The 13,716-nt window shown below is 35.3% G+C and overlaps 1 protein-coding gene across 5 annotated transcripts in view; it reads left to right on the top strand.

Moving 5' to 3' along the window:
- The window catches only part of PDE10A (phosphodiesterase 10A), an 887,116-nt gene that overhangs the window by 853,601 nt on the left and 19,799 nt on the right, over window positions 1–13,716 (top strand). For all 5 annotated transcript variants that reach the window (XM_044000217.1, XM_044000218.1, XM_044000216.1 and 2 more), the window contains one exon: window positions 5,902–5,982. In XM_044000217.1, coding sequence (XP_043856152.1) covers window positions 5,902–5,982 — 81 coding nt within the window. The remainder of the gene's footprint in view (window positions 1–5,901; window positions 5,983–13,716) is intronic.

Genomic DNA, 13,716 nt, shown 5'->3' with positions numbered 1-13,716 from the left:
TTTTATTGCTACAAATTTATGCTTTTTAAAAAACTGGGCCAAATCTATTCAACCCTCTTATTCACCAGAAGGCACAGCAGATGAGAGGTAGTCAATCAGTAAGTGAATTGAATGAAAGAGAAGGGAAGGGGAAAAAAGGGAAGAAAAAAGAAAACAAAGTGGAAGAGAAGGGAAGAGAGTAAGAAAATATGGGTAATTTTGCTTTGTTTTTGTTTTTGTTGTTGTTGTTGTTTGTTTTTGATTGAAGAATAGCCAGGAAACATTAATGTAATTTTGAAGATTCTAAATGTTAGCTAATAATGTTGCACTGCATTTGTGTAATGATTTCTACTTTTTAAAATGCCTCTTATGATTATAAATCCTAATGTTGGGCCACTCACCCAACTTTGCATTCACAGTTGCAAAGGACAGCTACTATTTACTCTCAGGGCACCAAGGGGCTAGATTTCTAATATTGCTGCTTATAAGTCTCCATGGGTATTTTCTTTGATAACTAGATTTAATTATCTTTAAGAATAGTATACACAAAGAATTAAATATTTTATGTTCCCAGCAAATAAATTGGAGATCTTTTAAGTCCAAAGTCACCAATTCAGGATTGTTATCTGGTGATTGGGAGAGGCTTAAGCATTGTCCAGTTGTACATTATTCAATACCTTTAGCTTAAGAAACCTCAGAAAAGTCCTTGTGTCACAGTTCACAATAGGTCAAGTTTTAAGATACTTCCATACTTTCAGATACATGATGATAAAATTTAAACAGATATCATCAGGTAACATTTTATAAAATTCTTATAAGTTATTGTCTGTTCTGATGTGGACCTTAAGCTTATGTAGCAACCCTGATCCTCTGGACTCAGCAGTTACTAGGAAACATAACTCCTCTCTCTCTCTCTCTCTCTCTCCATTGAAAAGTTTTTCTACTCTGGGCTTAAGTACCAAGTGCTGCAGGAGGGGAGAACTGGCACTGGGACCATGGGAGACTGAGTCATTCATCCTTTCCCTTTTCTGCCAAAATCCCCTCTTTGGAAGCACACAGATACATAATACATGCCAGGTTTGATCTTAGAGAATTCTTCTTAGAACTTGTAACATAGGCTACCAAAAATTTCTCCAAGGAACAGAAAGTCCTGACAAAACATCTTCAGGTGTGTATCATATACAGGGCACAAGAATTATCTATAGGGATCTTTTCACATATAAAGTAATTCCACTGGAAAGTAAGACAAAAATTTCTTCAGGGTTCTTTTACCTTGGACTGTCCTTAAGTCTTCTAGATATCTATAAAACATATAGGGAATTCCACTGCAGATCCAAATTCACCCCTCAATATGTAGACTAATTTAAAAATAAAAACAACTCAGAAACACCAGAAGTATAGAACTCCCAGAAGCTATATATGACTTGGATACTCTAGTCCAGCCAGCAAACCTTATTTTATGGACCTGTGGTTCCTAAAGATCTCACAGCATGACAATGCTAGGTCAGCTTAAAAGTACCCATCTCCAAAAAGAGGAAGGGAGCATAGTTGGACAATATCAAATGGTTATATTAACACAACAAATATTAAGTACTTAAAAAAACAACAACACTTGTCTAAACTTTAAGGAAATACATCAGAAGAGACTGTAAATTACATTCTAAGGCAACACAAATCTCAAAGAGAGGTCTAGGGACCTGGGGGAGTCTCCAACACCCTTTGAAGGGAACTGCAAGGTTAAATACTATTTTCATAGTGGGTGCTGAAAATGAGGATAACCATGTGGAGAATTTCTGGTGGTTTTTTTGTAAAAGCTCTGGGTCCCAGAATCATCCTGTTTGAAGCTCCCACAGTAGAGCACCCCTTCAGGAACCACTCCTGTCCCATAACTCATCACTATTCTTAGTGTTTTGGAAGCAACCCTGAGAGGTCGTCTTGATAGTACTGTTGTTCTTAGCTCCCACAGGAATGCTTTCCTTTGGCAATCAACCATTTGCTTTTAGAAAAGGGATTTGCTGCAAAAGTATGAATAAGAACTGTTTAAAAAAAAAACACTCACCTAAAAATCCGAGACATATTCTCTCTCAAATTTATGCAGCGTTTATGATGAGAAGCACAAACTCGAAATATCAAGGAAACACGTGCAGAGAACACCCATAACAAAAGGGCACCCCACAATTCCTTGTTGCTGTAGCCCACCTTTTCATTCATAGAGTTCGTAAGAGGGCTGAATGAAAGCTAGTAACTGCTACAAATATAATTTGACTGAAAGGTAAGGGAGCTACACGTGGAGGATAGTAGTTTGAGAAAAAAGTTTAAAGGGAGTTTGGCCTCCAATTGTGGGAGATCTTGAATGCCACATGAAGGATCTTTTAAGAGTTCACTTACAGGCCAACTGAATATAAATATAGGCAATAGAAAAGCATAACTTTTATCTTAGGGAAAAATAGGGAACCATTGGACTTTATTGAGTGGAGGACTGTTATGGTAAGTAAGACCCATGCAAAGAGTAGTTTAGTTCCAGATACCCTTCCAGCCAGAGTATACTTATATCAGTTAACTAGTTCCCATTCATCACTCCCATCTCTTGAAAAGCAGCATAGCATAACAGTTGGAGACCCAACCTTGGATTCAGGAAGACTTGAGTTTAAAGTTGTTTCTCTGAAACAGGCTGGCTTTACATAATTAAGAGGCTTAATTACTTCATGCACTGAGAAAATTTTTAAGACTACAAATTATATTTAAATTGCAATCCTGCATTTATAGAGGGAGTTGATACACTCAAAGTTCCCCATGCCAATTAAATTGCAAATCTAAACCAAAAATAAAAACAAAGATCAGTGTGCGTTAAAGTTTACAAAGTGCTTTGCATGTTATCTAAGGCCTCACAACATTCTCTTTAAGGAAGGTACTTTAGGTGTTATTATAATCATAATTGTTCCTGATTTATAAATGAGAAAACTGAAGCTCAGAAGTCATGACTTCCTTTTTTAAAATATAAAAAAATGGAAAGAATAAGAAAGATGTGAAACCAAATTGCCCTGACTCCAGTCTTTTCTAGATCCTCCTGTAGTCAAAATATTTGGTGGTAGATCTACCTTGATAAGGAAATAGTCTGTTATTCACTGTTAATTTAGCAGGAAACCATATGTAACATTTTTTTTTAGAGTATTGTAAGTTTTTATACTAGCAACTTGGTAGGTTAAAAAAAAGTACAAATCTTTCAGGTTTGGTACTAAAACCAATATATAACAAGGTGGCTCACATTTTGGAAAACCTTATTGAAATTCAAAATTACTTTGACAAGACTAAAAGATTAATCAGATATAAAAGGGTGTTCCATAATAACAGAGTTATAGTTTGTTTAGGATATGACATATAATATCTCCAGCACTTTATCATAGGGAAACATACTATGTGTTTTTAAAGACCTTAGGATACTATTGTTGTTTTATAAAGAAGATTATACTGGAAAATATAACAAGGAATATAATTTATGGGGACCGTAATATCATCATCCAAGTATATTATACGTTGGTTTAGACTTGTAGGGAACTGAAAATTATTGTATGAAGTATGGAGAAATTAAGGCAGATTTATCTAGGTAGCACAGTGGATATTAATGTGCTTCCGTTTTTTCTTCTATAAAATGATAGCAATATCACCAACCTCACCTGGTTGTTGTAAGGATCAATTGAGTTAACATAACAATTGCTATGTTATTATTACTCTCAGTAAACATTTTTTAAATGTCTACTACATGTCAGCAAGTATGTTAAGTGCTGGGGATACAAATATGGAAAAAAGGACAGTCCCTACTCTCAGGGAGCTTACTATCTAGTGGGAGTAGACAACATACTAAAGGAAGCTGAAAAGAGGGAGAGAGGGAAGGTACTGGTAAGTCCAGGGCATGATGGAGACTAGTCGAAGAGGTGCAGTTTGATGGGATTTGAAGAGGTGTCTGCCCTAGGACTCTTCTTTAAAGAATGACTTTGGGAGACATTGGAGTCTACCATCCTATCCTATAGTCAGATAGGTAGAGGATACTGTTATGGTGTGAATTTGATGGAGTTGGTCTAAGAGAGTTCACTCCCTGTAGCAAAAAATATCATCATCTTCATCATGAAATGTTTGAGAAACTGAAATTACTGACTATTGAAGAAAAAGGAAATATGAGGCCTAAAGTCTTTGAAATTATTTTATATGCCTCAAATGGGGAATCAAAGGTTAAGGCAAGAGAGAATATGACTAAATTCTAAGGGGAAAGAAATAAGATTAAAACTTATCATTTCCTTTCCACTTAGGCTATAAGTTCTTTTAGAAAAAATTGCTTTAGTTACAGGAAAATAATCATAGCTTATAAAATAATGAATATATCCTGTACTCAATAAATCCTTGATTTTCCAAATTGCATAGTTTTTATTTCAGATCCCTGAAATATGTCAGGTGTTTTTTCCCCATAATTATAGTAAAATTTAAAAACATTGTTAGTTAAAATACTATTGTACCGGGGCAGCTAGGTGATGCAGTGGATAAAGCACTGGCCCTGGATTCAGGAGGACCTGAGTTCAAATCCAGCCTCAGACACGATGCTAGCTGTGTGACCCTGGGCAAGTCACTTAACCCACATTGCCCTGCCAAAAAGAAAAAAGAAAAAATGCTATTGTACCAATAATGGTGCCAAGTTAAGTATGATACTATGTGTATCACTATCCATTTTTAATGATAATGTAATTTTATTCTATACTAGTGTAAAAATTATTAGTTAGAAATGTTTAGAGTGCAAATTTGCCTGAAAATAAAAGTGTATGCCAGAGGATTACAGTCCTGTGATTCTTTATGGAACCCTAATTTTAATTTTTGAATTATCTGAATATGCACTTGTATGTGCATGTGTGTATATACAAGTATGTGTGTATATACACACATACATAAATACATACACACACACACACAGAGGCATGAGGCAATGGATATATCTAGTTAAAATAATACAGAAGTCCTAATAGATGAACTTTATTTTTATACTACTTACATGTAACATAAATTTATGGAAAATGTAATAGTTCATAGATATAGATCATATCACATTCTTATTAGCTTGAACAAAAGGCTTATAAGTGGCTAGGTACACAGTGGATAGAGCATTAGACTTGAAGTCAGGAAAAACTGAGTTCAAATTCTGCTACAGACACTAGCTTTGTGATCCTGAGTTCCTCACTCTCTCAGCCTATTTTCTCATCCACAACATGGGGGATACTAATAGCACCTACATATTCACAGAGGAATTGTGAGGATTGAATAAAATGATGTAAAGTACTTTGCAAACTGTAAGACTCTATATAAATATCAGCTTATTATTATTATTCAGAAAATTCATGTCTATGCTCCAATAGAATTGCTCAGTAGCTTTCTTTCACCTGTATACTAGGAGCATGAAAGAGAATTTGGAAAATTATGAAGAAAGATAAGACATTGATGTCATTTCAAGTATTCACTTCTACTTTTTCTTTTTGGTTCTCCTTGTGGACTAAATAAACAGTTTTGACTTCCAACTTGAGGATTCTGTGAGGCCTTTTATTTCTTCCAATTCCCCTTATTAATTTAAGCTTAGAGGAAGGAGACACAAAGTATAGGTACATTTTTAGCAATTCTGACTTACCTTAAAAAAAATTTTAAGACAAAATGAGGGAAGCTAAATTAAATATATATATATATATATATATATATATAAAGAATAATACTATTGAACTTTTTCTAAAATATATCTTTTAGCAAGCTACATTGCTTCTGGATCATCAAGGAAATATATTTTTTAAAAGAAAGATATTTATACCCCCAAAATTGTTTTCCCTTAATTTCACAACTTATTATATATAAAGAGATAAAACATTATTTTTCCTCTTTTTTCTTTTACTCTAGGGTGATGAAATGAAGAAATTTGGAATCCAGCCTATCCCTATGATGGACAGAGACAAAAAGGATGAAGTCCCTCAAGGCCAAGTATGAATTATCTCATTAAGCAGTATTTTATTTTAGTCATAAATGGTGCATAAGGAAATTTCCTAAGTGATTAAAACACATGTGAAATCTTACAACATATTTTGCACACAAAGTTGTATTATTCCAAGTCTCATGATGGCAAACTATAGCCATTTTCTTTAGAAAGGTTGAGAAAAGAAGAAAAGGTATCTACCCTTAGTCACCTTGAACCCTGAGTTTTCCACATGTTTAAAGTATTTTAGTTAACTAAATGTAGGGAATTCTATACTAATAACCCAAAACACCAGTTCTGGTAAGACTGCTATGAGAGGAATCAATCATCCCTATTTGTACAGGGTTTTCCTATGAGAGCTGCCATGGTGTGGTGGTTAATGCTTTAGATTCTGAATCCCACACCTGGATTTCAAAGCTTCATAGGTCTGGCTTACTGATCCAGAGGAAAATGACATAGTAAACTGTGAGAACCTCTGATTTCTTTCCCTCAAGTCCCAGATGGCCAATCACAGCAAATGCTAACTTTAACGGTAGTTGTCAATATTTGATGATAATAACAAAACTTGGTGGACTCCATATCTTTGTCAGTTATTATGAGGTTATCTACCATGTACAAGAAACTCTCCACTTTTGCCTTTTACCCTACTCAGTGATGTCCTTCTTAAAGCAGAAGGCATCAATTAATTAAATATCACTTCTTAAACACTTATGTTCTAAGCACTTTAGTTTAATGACAGAGATACAAATATAACAGCAAATACAGTACCTGACCTTAGGAAGCTTATGGTCTAATTGGGGATAACACTTTTTGAAGGGGAGTAGGGAACCAGGGGGAACACTGGTCCATAAACTTGCAAGGATAGTAAGGTTATAGGAGAGCATATTGGTATACTACTTCCAGAAGCAATCAAGGAGTTGATTTAATGATGATTTAAATGCTAGAAGAGTTAGGGGGAGTATATATGTGTGCCAGTGAGGTACCTGGAAAGGCCAATAAGAAGATGCCTATAGTATGGCTCTGGGACCTGCCTAATGAGTTAATCACCAGCAGACAGGGCCTCAAGGTGGAAGTTCAGAGAGGAAAGCATTAAAACATCTAAGGAGGGGTTTTTGTTGCTTGGCAGCCAGAAGACAGGCTATCTACAAAGTTTGTTTAGTTTTCTGTTACTAATATTTTAGATGTGGATGCTACATGTGAAGTACTAAAAGTGAAAAGACCATGGATTTGATAAATATAATGAAAAATAACCTATTGCAGAATTTTGGAAACAAAATTTTATTTTACTCCTAGGTTACTCAGATGTGCATTGAATTAAAAACATGGTCATTTTGTATTGATTATATTAGAGCTTGAATTCTAATCTAATGTAACTTTAAAAATTCAGGTGAATAGTTAACTTACACTATTTAGGGTTTACCAAAATCCTGAGGGCACCTTGTTCTATTCTAAGTCATTTATAATGAAAAAGAAGTTTTTCAGTTTTTTTAAAAAGGCTAAATGGTTTCAATTCTATTGCCAACATTGCTTTTAAGAGGCTAACTATATGGATACGTGTTTATTAAATAATATAGCATATTTGATGCTTTATCCTGTAATAGTATCTAAATATATAGTTTTGAGCTGAACTCTACAATGAAAATTTTGCCAGTTTTTAAAGTTACAAATTCATGAATGGTTTGGAGAGTTATAAGTAAAGTACATGCATATTGGATAGCCAATGCAGTTGCTCATTGAACCGGGCTCAGAACTGAAAAAGAGGAAGCCAAGGGCTGGATTATATATAAGAGATTAAACAGTGTTTTTAAATGACCCAGAGAATATTCTAATAATGTTACATACCTGTGACTCATAGAATATTACTGCCAGTAGGTCGGGACAATGGATCTTCTTTATCCACTGGGTTTTTCCTGTGTGAAATGTTTTTTTTTTTAAATAAAAGTATTATATTATTTTCCAGTTACATGCAGAGATAGCTTTCAACATTTGTTTATATAAGATTTACAATGTCAAATTTTTCTCCTTCCCTCCCCCCCTCTCCCCTAGATAGCAGGTAATCTGATATAGGTTATATATATATATATATATATATACATACATGCATAATAACATTAAACATATTTCTGCATTAGTCATATTATCAGAGAAGAATCAGAGCAAAAAAGGAAAAAACCTCCAGAAGGAAAAACAGCAGCACCAAAACAAAAGAAATAGTATGGTTCAGTCAGCATCCATATTCCACAGCTTCCTGTTTCAATTGTTAAACCAAATTCTTTTAATTGATAATGGATCTAATTGAAGAGATTCTGCAGTGCAATCATACACTTTGAGGCACAGACAGGAGGAGTATCTAAGGATGTGAACTCTGCTGGAGAGCCTCTGTGATGTCAATGAACTCAGGGTTCTCTTCTGCATAAGTGTTGCCCTTTGCTTCCAGATCTCTCCATTTGTCAAGGATATCAAGAGTTGGTCAGTAGAGGTAGTTTAAAGGCTGTTTTCGATGTAGGCTCTTCTTGATGTAGAAATACATAAAAGTATGTCAAGTACATATTTAGTTTTTATTTCACATTAATTTCTGATTATTTCCTTTCTTCCCCTAATTCAAGAGCTGTATCTTATAACAAAAATTTTAAAAGAAAGAAAAAAAATTGTAACAAAACTAATTAGTGTATAGTTTTTATATGTAGTATTCAACATCCATAGCTCCCCACCTCTCTGATGAAAGGAAAGATGTACCTTTTGTCATTTAGGTTCAGTTATCATGATTACACAGTTTCCATTTTCTTTTATTTTTGTCCAACATTTACATGTTTTAGTCACTGTCAGTTATTTTGCTGATGATTCTCCTGATGACTCTGTATCCTATCCTATCCTATCCTATCTTTTTATTCTTTACTGAATTATTCATAATCATATTTTCTTATTGACCAGTGATATTCTATCATATTTCACAAGCTGCAATTTGTTTAGCTATTTTGTAGTAGATGGGTATTTGCATTGTTTCAAGTTCTTTGCTCCCACAGAAAGTACTGCTATGAGTAGTTTGGTACCTTTATTTGCACCTTGGACCTCCTTTTAGTATATACAAGATTATGTACATTCTAGTCACTTTTTCTATCATAATTCTAAGTTGCTAATTTGAAGTGGTTGGACTAATTCATAGGTTCACTGATAGTATGCTAGTGTTCTTGTCTTCCCACATTCCCTTGTGGAAATTAATTTCCATTAGCTTAAATTTCTTATTTCTTGTTAATGTTAGTACCTTTTTCACTTTTCCATTTGGGGTCATCAGTAGCTTGTTAAAATATATTAGTTTGGACTATCTCAATTGCATGAAATATATTTTCATTTTTCTTCCTTTGACATGGTGAGATAGTATAAGTGATCAGAATTGTTCAACTATTCCTATTTGGCACACACTCTATGACTAACTCACTGTGGAGATGGATTTCCATTCTTGGAGATAGTATCAAGGAATCTGTAATTCACTTCATCTGTTTTTTTTTTTTAAACTCTGAGCCCCCCAACCAGAGATAGTACTTTTCAAAAAGATACCTTAGTGTTAGATCTGTTAATAATTATCCTGTGAGAATGTTTCATTGCCTTCTCCCATTGTGCTTCTTATAAGTAATGCTGTTTATTAAGACAAATTAAATTCATAAAACAAAGAAAGGTATGCAGACCTTCCCTATGCCCAGAGGAAGATTTCAGGCTTCCATGAGAGAATTCAAGGAGAAAAAAAGTTTATGACCGTGGGGTCATATGCTCTAGGAGTTAAGCAACACAGCATATATCCAAACACTCCTCATGAGTGCTTGACTTAATGAACCTTATTCCTTGAGTTCTAACTTTTTTTATTAAAATGGTCTCCCCTGCCTACTCTTCAGTCATACTACCTGTCGATTCTTTTTTTTTTTTTTTGGTCAGGCAGTTGGGGTTAAGTGACTTGCCCAGTGTCATATAGCTAGTAAGTGTCAAGTGTCTGAATCTGGATTTGAACTCAGGTCCTCCTGAATCCAGGGCCAGTGCTCTATCCACTGCACTATCTAGATGCCCCTCTCCTCTACCTGTGGATTCTTAATGGCTTTCCTCATACCATTAAAGGCTGGGCTTCTCCTCTAATCATGTGATCTCAGTGCAATGACTTTTAAAGATCACCTTGAGTCATGACCTATCATTCTTCACCCCTATGTTGGTTCCTTTTTTATTTATTCAAGAAACTAATACCTTATACAGGGATCACTTGGCATGGTGGAACCTTGGGCCATTTAATACCTCTGTCATCCCCTTCTCTAGGATTATGTCTTGAACTTTAAGGGAACACTCATATTTCTATTTTTTAATTTGAGTTTATTACCATTTACTGTAACAAGTGAATGGTCTGAATGTATGCAGAGTATTAAAAATAACCCTCTCATTGGTAACTGGTCATTTCCTGTCTGCTGTAATTTATACCATTTCTTTGTTTGTGAAGTTATTTGTTCCTAACCTTGGCCAGTGCCTCACAGCTCATTTTATAGAAAATATTTGTGGTGTAAATGAGTTTCTGTAGCATCTGTAACCCTCTGGTCTGTAACCTTCATGTAAAGCCATGTTTTCAAATATAGTTTTTTGCCCTCCTCCCTCATGCCCACTAATGTTTTGAAGTTCCCAAGTATTATAGCATAGGGTGATTTAATTTTAAGAATCTTAAGGAGTTCTTCATATAATGTTCTATTTTGTCATTCTCTATAACACATATTGACACATCAGCTGCAATTATTTGGTGGTTCTTTTCCAAATGTTTTATCATAAGCATTGCAATGATGTCCTGTTGTCCTCTGAAAGGATGGTTAACATTGTCTTTGGATGTATGATTAAATCAACTCTGCCAACCCTTTTATATCCTTTTCCAAGGAGAGCCATCCTTCTGCAACTTTATATCTTATAGTATCATTTACAAGGAGAATATCAGTATTGATATTACTCTATTTGTTTCAGTATTAGTTTCTGAGAGTTGAACAAGGCTCTCTCATAGAGTAGTAAGTGAAATTAATATTTGTATATGATCTAGAAAACTGTATGATTCTTAGCACCTCTTCCATCTTTTCTACCATTGAAGTGGTCACTACCTCTAGTGGTCATTTCCTAGTCATTAACTTAGGCCTGTTTATATTTTTCTCTTTTTTCTTGATTGATGACACCCCCAACCAATCTGTTGGTGATGAACATCTCTGTACTTAGGTTAAACTTTAAAAAGCAGACAGAGTCTAATGCTGGGATTCTATACAAAGTCTTTCCAATGTGATAGAACCCAACAGAACCACAAGCCATATCTTTTGGGAATCCAGGTTCACAACTATATCCCTATGAAATGTAAGAGTAGGACTTCCATTGAAAGTACCATAAACTAAATTTAATTAATGATTTATATATATATATAATATGTATATGCAAAAATGTGTATACATGTACACATGTATATATAAACATAAATATAGGCCGCTGATGACTTTTAATAGCTAATGGCCTTTATTCACTTGTCATTCTTCTTTTTGACTGGTCAATGAGGGTTAATAAGTGTCAAGTGTCTGAGGCTGGATTTGAACTCAGGTCCTCTTGAATGCAGGGCCGGTGCTCTATCCACTGTGCCACCTAGCTGCCCCCACTTGTCATTCTTCTTGACCTATCTATAGCCTTTGCCATCCTTGATCACCTCTTCTCTTTGATATTCTCTTATCTTTAGGTTTCAGGACTCTACTCTCCATTGGTTGTCTTTATACCTATCTGACCATTCCTTCTTTGTCTTCTTTGCTACATCTTAATCATCCATATCGTGTCTACTAACTGTGGGTGTCTCATTACTGTCTTAGCCCTTCTTCTCCCCCCCACATACTGTTTCACTTGACAATCTCAGTTCTCTTGGATTCTATTATCTAAGCTGACAATTATTAAATCTCCATATCCAGCCCTCACCTCTCTCTCCTAACTTCTAGTCTTCCTTCTCCAGCCACCTATTAGAATTTGATGTTCCATGGACATCTTAAACTCAACATGTCCAAAACTGAACTTATGTGTTTTTTTCCCAAAAACCCTCCCACCTTCCAAACTTTTCTATAACTATTTAGAGTCCCACTGTTCACTCAGGGATCACAAACCTAAGTGTCATTCTTGACTCTAAACTCTCAGGCCTTATATTCAATCTGTTGCAAAGGAATGTCAGTTTTACCTTCATAACATATACTCCCTTCTCTCCTCTGACAAACTATCCTTCTACAATCTGTCATCAACTCATGCTTGGACTTGTGAAAAAGACTTTTGGTTGGTTTGCCCTCCCCATTGCAGTCCATCTTCCACTCAGCTGTTAAAGTGATCTTTCTAAAGCCCAGGTCTGACCATGTCACCCATCTACTCAGACTCCCAGGGCTCTCTAATACCTACAGGATCAAACGTAAAATTCTCCTTCTGGTGTTCAAAGCCAGACCCTTCTATTTCAGTTTTCTGACACTCCACCACTCCACCACTCTGCAATGTTGGTTTCCTTGCTGTTCCTCCCACAAAACACTCCATCTCAAGCAATTTGAAAGTATGCCCAAAGGGCTATAGAACTCTGCATACCATTTGATCCAGCAATACCACTGCTAGGTTTATATCCCAAAGGCATCTGCCAAAAGAGAAAAAGACAGGGGCAGCTAGGTGGCGCAGTGGATAGAGCACCGGCCCCGGAGTCAGGAGTACCTGAATTCAAATCCGGCCTCAGACACTTAACACTTACTAGCTGTGTGACCCTGGGCAAGTCACTTAACCCCAATTGCCTCACTAAAAAAAAAAAAAGAGAGAAAAAGACCTATTTGTATAAAATTATTTATAGCAATTCTTTTTGTGGTGGCTAAGAATTGGAAATTAAAGGAATTCCCATTAATTGGGGAATGACTAAACAAGCCGTGGTATATAATGGTGGTGAAATATCATTGTGCTATAAGAAATGACAAGCAGTATGATTTCAGAAAGGCTCACTGAGACTTGTATGAACTGACATATAATGAAGTGAGCGAGAGAACATTGTGCACAGAGACAGCAATATTGTTTGATGAAGAACTGTAAATGATTTAACTATTCTCAGCAATACAATGATCCAAGACAATCCCAAAGAACAATTGATGAAACATACTATTCACCTCCAAAAAAACAAACTGATATTGATTGAACACAGACTGAAGCATGTTATTTTTCATTTTTTCTTTTATTCAAGTTTTCTTATACAAAATGACTAATATGGTAATGTTTTACATAATTGCACATGGGTAACCCATATCTGCTTCCCACCTCAGGGAGGGAGGAAGAAAGGGAGGGAAGGAGGGATAAAATTTGAAACTCAAAACTATAAATACAATTTTTATTATTTTAAAAAAACACTCCATCTCCTTAATTTGTTCATTTTAATAGGCCCCCATGCCTGAAATGTTCTTCCTCCTCATCTCTCTCCTAACTTCTCTGTCTTATTTCAAATCCCAGTTAAAATCCCAACTTTTATAGGAAGCCTTTTCCCAATCCTTCCTAATTCTAGTGTCTTCACTTTGTTGGTTATTTCCTTTTTTTCCCATATATCACTTGTTTCTACATAGTTGTTTGCATGTTGTCTCCTTCATTATACTGAATGGCAGGGCCTTGAAGGAAGAACCTGTTTCTGCCTTTCTTTATATTCATAGTAACACAATGCCTGACATATAGCAGCCACTTAATATTGACCAACTGTCAGAGAC

Source organism: Dromiciops gliroides, chromosome 4 (assembly GCF_019393635.1).
Source record: "Dromiciops gliroides isolate mDroGli1 chromosome 4, mDroGli1.pri, whole genome shotgun sequence".
NCBI classification, from domain to species: Eukaryota; Metazoa; Chordata; class Mammalia; order Microbiotheria; family Microbiotheriidae; genus Dromiciops; species Dromiciops gliroides.
Note: the sequence above shows the minus strand (reverse complement) of the source record. Positions and strands in the feature narration are given on the sequence as shown.